Raw genomic sequence first — 13926 nt, forward strand, 5'->3', positions numbered from 1 at the left:
TGTAAACCCAGACAGTATATTGTCTCCAGACAGTATAGTGAGTGAGGTTATACTGTCTGGAGACAATACACATCTCTTTAAACTGTGATCAGTGCTCCTTCCACTCACATTATCAGCCACTTCAGGTCTTGAACAGCAGGTTAGGTGTAAGGATTCGCATTCTAATCAGTAATCTCTAAACTGTCTGTGCTTTATATGCTCTGTCTGAGGCCAGAACTCTCCATTCACCTGACGAAGGGGCTAACCCTGAAAGCTTGCGAGTATATTATCAAATAAATAGGTTGGACTAAAACCTGGTGTTGTCAGACTTTTTACTGTGTTTACGCCAGTCCAACGCCGGCATACCCACATCATGACCTGTAAACCCACGCATTTACTTTGCTAGTCCCTCTGACATGAGGGTCAATTAGCATGGCCGATCAACCTGAATCGCACATCTTTGGAGGTTGAGAGGAAACCGAAGCACCTGGAGAAAACCCACACCAATGTGGGGAGAATGTGCAAACTCCATACAGACAGTGACCCAAGGCCAGAATTGAACCCAAGTCCCTGGTGCTGTAAGGCAACAGTGCTAACCACTGTGTAGTTAACTCTACCCGAAGAAAGAACTTGAATTAATAGAACATCTTTCACGTTCTCATACTCTTCAGATTTGGTTATTGTTATTTAGGAAACAGGTACCGGTAGTTTATGCACGGAAATGCATAAACACAACACAACTGCAACTTGTATTTATATTTATTTTAACGTAATGAAATGACCCAAGGTGCTTCACAGGAGCTTTTCGAAACAAAGTATGATGCAGAGCCACGTAAGGAGGTGATAGGTCAGATGATCAAAAGTGAATAGTTTTAAGAAATGTTTAAATGAGGTAATGGACGGAGAGGTGTGAGAAAGGAGCTTGCAGCGTAAAGATTCAACCTTCCGATCGCATTAACCGTAAAATAAGTGACCAGTTAATGTGTCATGATATGGAGATGCCGGCGTTGGACTGGGGTAAACACAGTAAGAAGTCTGACAACACCAGGTTTAAGTCCAACTGATTTATTTGATAGTAAACTCACAAGCTTTCGAGGTTAAACTCTTCATCAGGTGAATGGAGAGTTCTCATTCTCTCCATTGAGAACTCTCCATTCACCTGAAGATTTTAACCTCCATTCATATGAACTCTCCATTCATATGAAGATTTTAACCTCGAAAGCTTGTGGGTTTACTATCAAATAAATCAGTTGGACTTAAACCCGGTGTTGTCAGACTTCTTACTGCAGTTAATGTGTTCCAGTGGTGTGGTTGAGGGAGGAATGTCAGTTGGGATTCTTTCAAGTTTTGCAGCAAAAACTCTCAAGTGGATGTACTGAGGCCACACCGGGGGGCCATCATACGGAGCCAGTATATGACTGTGATGGACACCCAGGGTACAGGACCCACATGTCCTTTGATATGCTGTTGGATGCCTTGTGCTGCCTCGGGCTCTGGCTCATGGACCTGGCACCTCGTGGCACAGGGGACACCTGCACCTGGTGGCAGGGAAGGTTATGGTGACCCCCAACTTTTATGCCATCTGGTCCTTCCAGGCCTCCAGTGGGTGACTCTGTGGTATCTCCCAGTTTGCTGTGCATAAGTGCGAAAGGGGTGGCATGGTGGCACAGCAGTTAGCATTGCTGCCTCTCAGTGCCAGGGACCCAGGTTCAATTCCTGACTCGTGTGACTGTCTGTGTGGGGTTTACACGTTCTCCCTGTGTCTGCATGGGTTTCCTCTGGGTGCTCCAGTTTCCTCCTACAGTCCAAAGATGTGCGGGTTAGGTTGACTGGCTGTGCTAAATTAACTTCAGTGTCGGGAGATTAGCAAGGTAAATATGAGGGGTTATAGGAATAGGGCCTGGGTGGGATTGTGGTTGGTGCAGATTTAATGGGCCAAATGGCCACTTCCTGCACTGTAGAATTCTATGGATTGCTAATTCTAAGAAATGTTGCAAATTTGTCCAATTTGGAAAAAATGTTTCCCCTGGAAGGGGATTGTAGCTGAGCTGTGTTCCTGAATGTCTGTTGACGCAGGGTTGGTTTGATACTGGATTGAGATGATGTTTTTCATTTAATTTCCCTCTGGAGATGTGTCTAGCTTCTGCCTGGCAGCTCCCCATTGAGAACAGTAACTATCTCTGCGAGGAATCGCAGTGTAACCGCCTTGTGGTGAATGGCATCACGTTCTGACTTCCAGTGCGTGCTGAATTAACCCCGTGCACACTCTCTGCCTGGGCAGCCTTCTCCCCGCTCTTGTTTGAAAGTTCATTGTGTTGTTCTGCTCCATTCCCACATCTATGGAAAGGAAGATTCCATCTGCCCGTAATTGCATTCATCTTGTCCTGCGGGCATTGTTGCTTCTGAAACGTTTAGCTAATTTGTGGTTTGTGTCTAAACAGCCTTAATTTAAGCCAAGTTCTGGTTTTAACATCTGTGTAAACTGTAAAACAAGGGCAGGAACTAATCCCCATTAAGACTGGGATTGAACCAACCTCCAGGCTCGCTTCTGTTTCTTTGCAGGGAGTTGTGGGGAGGAAGCTAAGTGGGGTTTTACTGATTCCATGAACCTAACCTATCTGATAGAATTAGATAACTATAGCCCAGCTCTCATCGCAAGCTCACTATGCTGTCTTTACAGAATTGAACTCAAGGGTGCTTGGCCAGTCAAAACCACCAAACTCTGATCAGACCAGCAATCTTCAGCCAGAGCTGCTGTTGCGAAACCAACCTTTTTCAAGTTCAAGTTTTATTTATTTGTCACAAGTAGGCTTACATTAACAGCACAATTAAGTTATTGTGAAAATCCCCTAGTCGCCACACTGTTCGGCCTGTTTGGGTACACTGAGGGAGAATTTAGCATGGCCAGTGTACCTAACCAGCATGTCTTTCGGACTGTGAGAGGAAACCGATGCATCTGGAGGAAACCCACACAGACACGGGGAGAATGTTCAGATTCCACACAGAGATGACCCAAGCCGAGAATTGAACCCAGGTCCCTGGCACTGTGAGGCAGCATTGCTAACCACAGCGCCACTGTCTTAAGTTAAACTGTGCGCTGGCTAAAGATTGTAGGGAAAGGATTAGAAGATGGACGTGAATATGTGCTTGCGCCATCAACTTCACAACCATTGCTGAATGTGTTGCTGCTATCGCCACCCATTTCACTTGCTGTCTTTCTCCAGTCGATTCCCATCTGTAAAAACCACCTGCAAATCATCTTGCTGACCCTTTTCCCCGGTGTCACAAGGAACTGGCATCTCATAGAATCATAGAATCCTACAGTGCAGAAGGAAGCCATTTGGCCCATCGAGTCTGTACTGACCACAATCCCGCCCAGGCCCTATCCCCATAACCCTACGCATTTACCCTAGCTAGTCCCCATGATTCTAAGGCACAATTTAGCATGGCCAATCCACCTAACCTGCACATCTTTGGAGTGTGGGAGGAAACCCAGGCATGGGGAGAATGTGCAATCTCCACACAGGTAATGACCCAAGCCGGGAATAGAACCCGGGTCCCGGGCGCTGTGAGGCAGCAGTGTTAACCAGTGTGCCACTGTGTTGCCCATATCCTGGGATTTATATAACACCTTTAATCCAAGGAAGACACCCCCACACTTCACAAAGGTGTGAAGAAAATGTGCTTGGGGGGGGTGCAAAGGAAAATTGGGAAAGGGCTGGTGAGTCAAATTCTAGCCCACAGAGGAGCTTTGGAGGAAGAGCTTCATGGAGAAATCCAAATTTGTGGATTTCCACTCGTTTTAAGAATGTTTGCAGCTGTGGTCCTGGTTTTACGAGCAGTCCCGTCCTCTGTATGTTTAAGACCACTGGGGTTTGCAAAGCTGCCGATTTGCATCAGTCCTTTTGGAGCTGTTCCAGTTGTATTACTATAGAACAGTTTAATCTGCTTTTGTGAAAGTCAGACAGGAACATCTCCTTCTTAGGAACAGGTCTGATCTGTTGAGCAAGCTTGCCTACTTACATAATCGAGTTTTTTTTAGACTCCTTTTTTATTGGCTGCAGCATGTACAGTGAGTTGTTGACCAGTTGGTGACGTTAACTGCTAGTTAATGTCTTGCTGTTGTTTCCAAAATGAACTGCTGATGGTGGTGAGATGGGAGGGGTTTATTTTTATATTTTTTGCACAGTCTTTTCATGATCAAGGCTTTCGGTTGATTTTTAGCAGCACCAAACGTCAGAATTGGAGCAGCAATTTAATCTGTCGCCCAACCCACCTCAGCAGAGCTAAAGCAATCAGCAGGCCTACCAGCAGCAATTTCAACAAAAGTTAATGCCTTTAACTCATACTCCAACCCCCATCCTATTATTTTTCTCATACTGAACTGTCTCTCACTCTGACTTTAAGCCCCTGTTACAACCTCTCCACCTTTTACTTCATCATTGGGAGATCTGCCTTCAGCCCAGTATGACTTCACGCACTGAAATTTCCTTCCTAGAGCCCTCTGCTTCTGGTTTCCTGGGGGAGGCACGGTGGCACAGTGGTTAGCACTGTTGCCTCGCATGCCAGGGACCCAGGTTCGATTCCCGGCTTAGGTCACTATCTGTGTGAGTCTGCACGTTATCCCCATGTCTGCGTGGGTTTCCTCCTGAGTACTCCAGTTTCCTCCCACAGTCTGAAAGACGTGGTGGTGAGGTGCATTGGCTATGCTAAATTCTCCCTCAGTATATCCGAACAGTCACCTGAGTGTGGCCAGGGACCCCGGTTAAATTCTGACCTTGGATGACTGTCTGGTATTTGCATGTTCTCCCTGTGTCTGCGTGGATTTCCTCCAGGAGCTCCAGTTTCCAACCACAGTCCAGAGATATGAAGGTTAGGTGAGTTGGCCATGCTAAATTGCCTGTATTGTCCCAAAATGTGTAACTTCATTGCAGTGTTAATGTAAGCCTGCTTGTGACAGTAATAAACTCTGATGTCCTCCTTTAAAAATACACTGCTTTATCAAGCTTTTGTAGTCATTCTTTCTAAAATCGCTTCTCGGCCTTTTGGCTAAGATCAAGTGTAGTATCGACATGCTGTACTTGGTTGAAGTCATTAGGTTACATTTTAGTTTCATTTGAAGCAATTTTTAAAAGTGGCATCTCGGTCGTTTGGCTAAGATGCAAATGAGATCAAGCCTTGGAGGAGGAGCTATGCCTACTCCAATCAGCTTGGACCATGTAGATCAAGCCCAAGACGGGAGGTGAGAGCCCTGTCTTGTCAGCTTGGATCGGGAATGTCTCAACTTGTTGAGACTCTGAATTGGACTTGATTTGATTGAATTGGAATAAAAATAAATCTCTTCCTTTGGCTCCAGATCTATTTTATTGCGCCTTACTGCTCAATCATAGTTCAGTTGCTACACTCTCACCTTGGTACAGAAAGTCCCAAATTCAAGTCCCACTCCAAGACTTGAGCACAGAAATCACTTTGGTGCAGTACTCTGAGAGTGCAGCAATGTCGAGGTGCCACCTTGCAGATGAGACATTGAGCCAAAGTTCTGCCTATGATTTCAGGTGCACCTAGTAGATCTCACGGCATTGTTGTGACGCAGAGCAGGGGCGTTCTTCCTGCTTTCTGGGGCGATACTTATACCTCAAAGGACTTGGCAAAGAACAAGATTATCTTGCAGTTACCTTACTTTGCAAAGTCAGGGACTCGGGTTGGATCCCAACCTTGGGTCACTGTGTGGAGTTTGTATGTTCTTCCCGTGTTTGTGTGGGTTTCTTCTGGGTCCTCTGGTTTCCAGAATTGCTGAGCAGAGACCGATAGCCAAGTTCTGCACACATAAGGATGGCCTTAACTGGGATCTTGGGTTCATGTCACACTATCTGTAACCCCCACGACTTGCTTGGGCTTAGAAAATCTCATTAACTGTCCTGACTTGAGACAATTCTCACTCCTTTAACCTGTGCTTAACCCTCTCTCCACTTGAATTGTCTGTACCTTAAAGAGTTGATTACGTGTAAAGACTCGTATTCCAAGCATTATCTTGTAAATTGAGTCTGTGCCTATATATGCCCTGTTTGTGAACACAACCCTTCATTCACCTGATGAAGGAGCAGTGCTCCAAAAGCTGGTGCTACCAAATAAACCTATTGGACTTTAAGTTGTGTGACTTCATACTGTTCCAACCACAGTCCAGAGATATGCAGGTTAGGTGGATTGGCCATGCTAAATTGGCCATGCTAGAACGGAGTTGAGGAGGAACTTCTTGACTCAAAGGGTGGTGAATCTCTGGAATTCTCTGCCCGTTGAGGTGGTGGAGGCTGCCTTGCTAAATATTTTTAAGACGCGGGTTGATGGGTTTTTGATAAGCGAGGGGATTAAGGGTTATGGGGGGAGGGCGGGAATGTGGAACTGAGCCACGACAGATCAGCCATGATCTTATTGAATGGCGGGGCAGGCTCGAAGGGCTGGATGGCCTACCCCTGCTCCTATTTCTTATGTTCTTATGTAAATTGCCCTCTAGTGTCCCAAGTTGTGTAAGTTAGGGGGATTAGTTGTGTAGGGTTACAGGGGTAGGTTGGGTTGTGAGCCTGGGTAAGATGCTGTCAGAAAGTCGTTTCAGAATTGATGGGCTGAGTGGTCTCCATCGGCTGTCTTTCTCCACTAATAAAACCAAGGTCCTGTAAAACTTTTTAAATAAACTTCTCAACTTGTCTTGCTACCTTCAAGCATTTGAGTACATCTGCTTCCGGATCTCTCAGTTCCTGCACCCCCTGAAATTTGTACCATTTAATTCACATTGCTTCTCCTCATACTTCCTACCAAAATGACTCACTTCACACTTCCCTGCATTGAATTTCATCTGCCATGTGTCTGCATAATTCATCAGCCTGCCTATGCCCCACAGAAGTCTGTTCCCATTCTTCTTAATGTTTACTGCACTTGCAAGTTTTAAGTCACCTGCACATTTAATAATTATGTCCCAAGTACAGATTACTAATATTTGTCAAAAAGAGAAGTGGTCCCAATACCAACCTTCAGGAACAGCACAGAGCTTCCCTAACACGGTGGCACAGTGGTTAGCACTGTTGCCTCATAGCTCCAGGAACTCAGGTTTGATTCCTGGCTTGAATCACGGTCTGTGTGGAGTATGCACGTTTTCTCCATGTCTCCGTGGGTTTCTTTAGGGTACTCCAGTTTTTTCCCACAGTCTGAAAGATGTTAGGTGCATTGGCCATGCTAAATTCTCCCTAAGTACTTGAACAGACGCCAGAGTGTGGCGACTAGGGGATTTTCACAGTAACTTAATTGCTGTGTTAATGTGAGCCTACTTGTGACACTAATAAATAAGTGAAGTTGGTTAGGATAGTATTCATTGGAGTTTAGAAAAGTGACAGGGGATCTCATAGAAACTTTTAAAATTCCAACAAGATTAGATGGGATGGATTCAGAAAGAATGTTCCTGATGGTGTGAGAGTCCAGAAATATAGTTTGAGGATGAGGAGTAGTCTTTTAGGATTGAGGTGAGGAGAAATTTCTTCACACAGAGCGTGGTGAATTTGTTACTGTAGCATGTAGTTGAAGCCAAAACATATGATTTCTAGAGGAACTGTTGAGGTCAAAGGGATCATAAGATCCCTATAGTGCAGAAGGGGGCCATTTAGCTCATTAAATCTGCACCAATCACAATCCCACTCGGGCCCTATCCCTGTAACCCCAAATATTTACCGTACTAATGTTCATGACACTAAGGGACAATTTATCATGGCCGATCAACTTAACCTGCACATCTTCTGATATTGGGGAGGAGAGGGGGGCGGAAACCAGGATATTGATTTTGATGATCAGTCATGTTCATAACGAATGACAGAGCAGGCTCGAAGGGCCGAATGGCCAACATCTGCTTCTAGTTTCTATGTTTCGATTATGTCTTAGGATGAGGGCTCGAACCAACAATCTTCTGATATGGAAGATGGGAAGCAACCGTGGAGCTAAGTTAACACTTGGGATTCGGCTACGCAACTCCAGTGGGAGCAGACATTTCTCTCGTGACCACATCTGAATGCAGTGCTCTAAGGTGCAGCCTAAACAGCGTAGATCCCGAATGATGACCTCAGACTTGTGCTGCTCATGGTAATCAGTATTTCTTTGTTGCTCTTTTCTTTGCCAGCCTCCTGTGTGTGCCTTGCACTGGTCTTTGCCCAAAGATTTGCTTGGTGAACGTGAAGACCATCGAATCCGTGACGGCTGCTCAGGAACTGCGAGGTTGCACTGTCATCAAAGGCAGCCTGGTCATCAACATCCGTGGAGGAAGTAAGTACCCCAAGCCGTGTCGGTGTCTCAGAATGTTGTTTACGTTTCTCGTCCACGGGTCTTCCCAACGTGAGTGAGCCTACGAACTAGTTCCTGAAGAAAACCTTCCAACTGCAAATTTCTAAGATTACAGCTAAGAGATTGTGTGCTGAATATAAGGAACAGGGATGACATATAATTTACTTTAATGGGGACGGAAAGTGGAAGAAGCAAACACTTTCTAACAGAAATCGAATCACAATTTATGCTTTTAATTAAAAGCAGTTAATTACCTTTACCATTTAATTTGCTAACATTCCGATGATGATGTCTATTCTGTGAAGATTTTCCATTGATGGTTGGATTAGCATCTACGCCTGACAGGCTTCTTGTAACATTTGAAGGGTGATTCACACAATAATATTGAATTGAGTGCAAAAACCTCATGCTTGCTTCGGCTCCTGCCAGCAGTTTTTACTGTGATGCCATCAAATCATGGCCTATGTTCATGATGGGAACAGGAGTTTATTTATTAGTGTCACAAGTTAGGATAACATTAACACTGCAATGAAGTTACTGTGAAACTCACTTAGTCGCCACACTCTGCTGCTTGTCCAGGTACACTGAGGGAGAATTTAGCACGGCCAGTGCACCTATCCGGCATGCATTTCGGACTGTGGGAGAGAACCGGAGCACCTGAAGGAAACCCATGCAGACACAGGGAGAATGTGCAAACTCCACACAGACAGTGACCCAAACTGGGAATTGAATCCAAGTCCCTGGTGCTGTGAGACTGTGGTGCTCACCACTGTGCCACCGTGTTAACCCGGGAGGAGGCCATTCAGCCCCTCAGACCTGGTCATTCAGTCACCGAGTTGCCACGGAACAGAAAGAAGCCATTGAGTCCATTGCTAGCTCCTAGTCACTCCCATTCCCCTACTCTGACTCAGTAAGTATAGGTTGAGAACCTCTGGGTGACGTAAATCTCTGACAGTATTCCCTATGACAAAGCCTCCAGGTTTGATTTTTTTATTTCATATGCGGCATTTGGGCATTTCTGGCTCGCCAGCATTTATTGCCCATCCCTAGTTGAGAGTCCACTTTGCCATGGATCTGGAGTCATATGTAGGCCAGATCAGGTAAAGACAACAGATTTCCTTCTCTAAAGGACATCAGTGAACCAGATGGGTTTTTCTGACAATCAACAATGGTTTCATGGTCATCAGTAGCTTCTTGATGCCAGATATATTTTATTGAATTCAAATTCCACCATGTGCCATGGCGGGATTTGAATCCGGGTCCACAGAACATTAGCTGAGTTTCTGGATTAATAGTCTAAAGATAATACCACTGGACCATTGCCTTCTCATATTCAATTGGACTAAGCAGGTGGAAACCTTCCCCTGATTGGTATGACTCTGTTTATCTGCCTGAGCTCTATATTGTTTGATGTACTTACCTAACAGAAATCTGTCAGTAACAGTCTTCAAAACTCTAGTTGTTTTAGAATATGAATATTGAAGTTTGGTCAGATAAGTTTTTATAATTAGAGTTTGTGCAAGTGTGATAGAGTCAAGACTGGGATGCTAAATGAAGTCTCACCTCTGAGTTGTGTCCTTCTAGTGGGTCAGTGACTGAAACTAGGCTTGGAGGGTGAAAGTTCAACAGAGCTCCAGTCCCTCAGTGTGAGACACAGGGTGGATGTGCGAGACTGATGGGCAGATGTGGCTCACTGACTAAGAGGATGTAGAACAGAGCTGTCACAGTGAGAGCCCGCAATGCACAGGCCATCAAACCCGTTCAGGACCTAGGTGGGATGGCACTGGATAGGAACAATGTATGGGCTATGCACAATATCCTTGATGGCCAACTGATGGCAGTGGGTGAAATCACTGGAAACCTGCGCATTGTTACTCTGTCTTAGTCAGATTAATACAGGAACGTTTTCCGCCAACCTGTTTGAGCCTTGTCAACCATGTGGTGCGCTTTCATAAGAGACACACTCTGAAACTTGGATCACTTGAAGGTCCTAAACTTATCAGTTCGCAGGGATGGAGTGACTAGATTGTTCTGCTAAGAGCTGGCATGCATTTAATGGGCTGAATGGCCTCCTCCCTGCTGTAATGACTCTGCCTATATGAGGGGGGAAGAGTGGATACATAGGCAAGAGGGCAGAGAATCATAGAATCTCTACAGTGTAGAAGGAAACCATTCAGCCCTTCGAGTCTCCACTGATAGAGCATCTGACCCTATCTCCATAACCCCATGTATTTACACCACCACTCCCCCTAACCTACACATCTTAAGACAGTAAGGGACAATTTAGCATGCCAATCCACCTAAACTGCACATCCCTCGGACTTGGGAGGAAGCTGGAGCACACGCAGACACGAGGAGAATGTGCCATCTCCACAAAGACGGTCACCCAAATCCTGAATTGACCCTGGATCCCTATCGTAGTGAGGCAGCAGTGCTAACTACTGTGACAACTCACTGAGAAACTAGGTCAGCTGGAATAAGAAAAAAGAATTTTCGGATGAAATGTACAGCATGGCTTTAGGTAGAAGATACCTTAGGACATTTAACAGATAATTAAAACTATTAAAGGCTATTTAAAATTGTTAGAGGATAATTTAGATTTCTTAAAGGATATATTAAAATTGTGCGAGATTTGTAATGTCATTAAAATAAGGCTTAACATTCTCAAGGAGAGGGAAGGTGAAACAAGGGCAGTAGTGTTTGTGTGAAATAGATGCTGAAGTCGCTACTTACAACTGATCAACAGTAATTGTTTGCCAGACCTTTCTCGGTATTCAAAAAATGTTTTCCTTTGCAAAACAAATTGACAACTCACCAAGATCCGGCTATTTAATTATCGTTTCAGAACCATAAATAGTCCTTAGATGCTATTTGCTTTTGGTGACGGTGTCATGACGATACCACTTTTACATTGGTCAGATGTGTCACAGTTCAGACAGGGACAGTCGTTGAGAGGGGATACAGCAAAGGTTTGACTATGCATTTGGGTAGGCAAATGGAAAATTACCTAAAAGGTTTTTCATCAAGCTAAATAAGTTTAAGATAAGTTTATTTTATTAGTGTCACAAATAGGCTTACATTAACACTGCAACGAAGTCACTGTGAAAATCTGTTAGTCGCCACACTCCAGCACCTGTTCAGCTACACTGAAGGAGAATTTAGCACGGCCAACGCACCTGACCAACACGCCTTTCGGACTGTGGGCGGAAACCAGAGCATCCGGAAGAAACCACACAGACACGGGGAGAACATGCAAACTCTGCACAGAGAGTGACCCTAGCTGGGAATTGAACCCGGGTCCCTGGAGCTGTGAGGCAGCAGGGCTAATCACTGTGGCACCATGCAAATTTAATGGAATCTTCTAAATGTGTAATGAACAAATTATCAGAGCAGGACTCGAAGGATCCAGGAAAGAGAGCGTACAATATGCTTTCAGTTTTTATTTCAATCCCAAGCCAGTTGAAGTATGAAGCTAGACATTAATACTTCTCTCGAGAAAGGGTTTGTTTAGAGAATGCAGCATTGCACAAATCTGGTTCCACGTACTAACCCAGTGTCTCAATGTTCTCTCTTTATAGGTGCTCTGAGTACTTACTTAAAGAATAAATGGGCGGCACAGTAGTACAGTGGTTAGCACTGTTGCTTCACAGCGCCAGGAACCCCAGGTCCGATTCCTGGCTTGGGTCACTGTCTGTGTGGAGTTTGCATGTTCTCCCCATGTCTGCGTGAGTTTCCTCCGGGTGCTCTGGTTTCCTCCCTCAGCTAGAAAGACATGCTGGTTAGGTGCATTGACCCGAACAGACATTAGACTGTGGTGACTGGGGAAATTTCACAGTAACTTCATTCCAGTGCTAATATGAGCCTTACTTGTAACTAATAAACTTTACTTAGAATGCCCTTCACCTGTGTATTTTAACAATACTATTAACATACTATAAACATCTGTGAATAGACAATGTGATGGAACAATTGCAAAGCTCTGATGGCCTTGTATTTCACAGTTTTGCCATATTTCCTGCAAGTGTAGAGATTAGTTGCCGTCTATGGTTAGACTTTGCTTGGATTTCAATGTTCAGTTCCTGTTACCTCACAAAGAATAGGGAGTGAACGACAAGGGAGAGAGGGTGATGAACTTTGCATTCTAGACAGATGGTGGCTAGAGAGGGTCCTCATTAAAGGATATGAAATATTAAATGGGATAGAAAGGGAGGCACAGTACGTTTTCAAATTAAACCAGGAGGGGAGAAGAGGATCCAAATTTTTTAAATAGTTATTAGTTTACACAGAGTAATAAATGTTTGGGATAATCTGCCAAACAGGTTAGCAATAAAACAACTGTAGAACGACATTCCACATACAGATGGATGCTGTAATGAACGAGTTTGGGTACGAGAGGGGTGAACTTTAAAGGACGGTCGGTTGTTTCTTGTACAAAGGGACGTTTATGTGACAAAGTCCTGGATTGCAAAACACTTTTGCTTCTCTTTTTAACAGCTGAAGTTTTTGCAGTCTGAAAGCACTACCTGTCCCCTGGTGTTTGATGGTGGAATTGCAGCTGATACAGATCTATGGAGCAAAACTGTTGTCTCCTCTGCACAGGCATTCACAATTCTGCAATAGAAAAAAGCTTCATAACATTTACAATTCTATGAACATTCACTTTATCCATTCCCCCCTCTTGGTTTGTTTTGGAGTTATATTCTGCATTTACCTCTCCACCACATTTAATATTTCATAATATCATTGAAGCCCTACAGTGCAGACAGAGACCATTCGGCCCATCGAGCCTACGCCGACAACAATGCCACCCAGGCCCTATGCCCATAACACCATGTATTTACCCTGCTAATCCCCCTGATACTAGGGGGCAATTTAGCACGGCCAATCCATCTAACCTGTGCATCTTTGGATTGTGGGAGGAAACTGGAGCATCCAGAGGAAACCCATGCAGACACAAGGATAACATGCAAACTCCACACAGACACAACATTTTATATTGCTTAAAGAGGCTGCTACCCCTTTAACCACCTAAAAAACCATTTGTAGTACTCACCCCAACCATTGGGAATCCCAAAATGCTTCGGAGTTAGTGAAGTACCTTTGAAGCCGAGTTACTGTTGCAGCATAGGAAACAAGGTGGTCAGTTTGTGCACAGCAGGCTCCCACAAACAGTGATGATAATCCTTTTTGTAATGTTGAATGAGGGATGAATATTGGGCAGGACACTGGGGATAGCTACCCTGTTTTCCCTTGCAGTAGTGCAGTGGGGTTTATACATGAGAGGGCAGCATGAAACCTCAGTTCAACACTTCACCCGAAAGGTTGCAGCTCTGACAGTGCAGCACTCCCTTAGTGCTGTACTGGAAATGTCAACCTTAACTTTTGTGCACAAATCCTGGAGTGAGATTTGAACCAACAAACTTCCGACTTGGGTCAGAAACTATGGGGGAGATGCTGGCATAGTGTGATCTCACTGGACTAGTAATCCAGAGACACACCAGCTGGGGACACAAGTTCAAATCCCAACAGAGCAGCTAGTGAAAATCAAATTTAACTAATTTTTTAAAGAAGAATCTTGAATTGAAAATTATAGAGATCATTGAATCCCTACAGTGCAGAAGGAGGACA

At 44.6% G+C, this 13926-nt stretch overlaps 1 protein-coding gene and 1 non-coding gene across 3 annotated transcripts in view; both read left to right on the forward strand.

The window, feature by feature from the left end:
- LOC145358620 (insulin receptor-like) overlaps positions 1–13926 on the forward strand; it is a 253370-nt gene that overhangs the window by 176885 nt on the left and 62559 nt on the right. For both annotated transcript variants that reach the window (XM_080212829.1, XM_080212830.1), the window contains exon 4: positions 8138–8280. In XM_080212829.1, coding sequence (XP_080068955.1) covers positions 8138–8280 — 143 coding nt within the window. The remainder of the gene's footprint in view (positions 1–8137; positions 8281–13926) is intronic.
- On the forward strand, positions 5009–5200 carry LOC145358935 (U2 spliceosomal RNA). The gene has a single exon (XR_013889529.1). It is a non-coding gene; the product is annotated as a U2 spliceosomal RNA (small nuclear RNA).

Source organism: Carcharhinus amblyrhynchos, chromosome 26 (assembly GCF_965287045.1).
Source record: "Carcharhinus amblyrhynchos chromosome 26, sCarAmb.v2.hapA, whole genome shotgun sequence".
In the NCBI taxonomy this organism is placed as follows: Eukaryota; Metazoa; Chordata; class Chondrichthyes; order Carcharhiniformes; family Carcharhinidae; genus Carcharhinus; species Carcharhinus amblyrhynchos.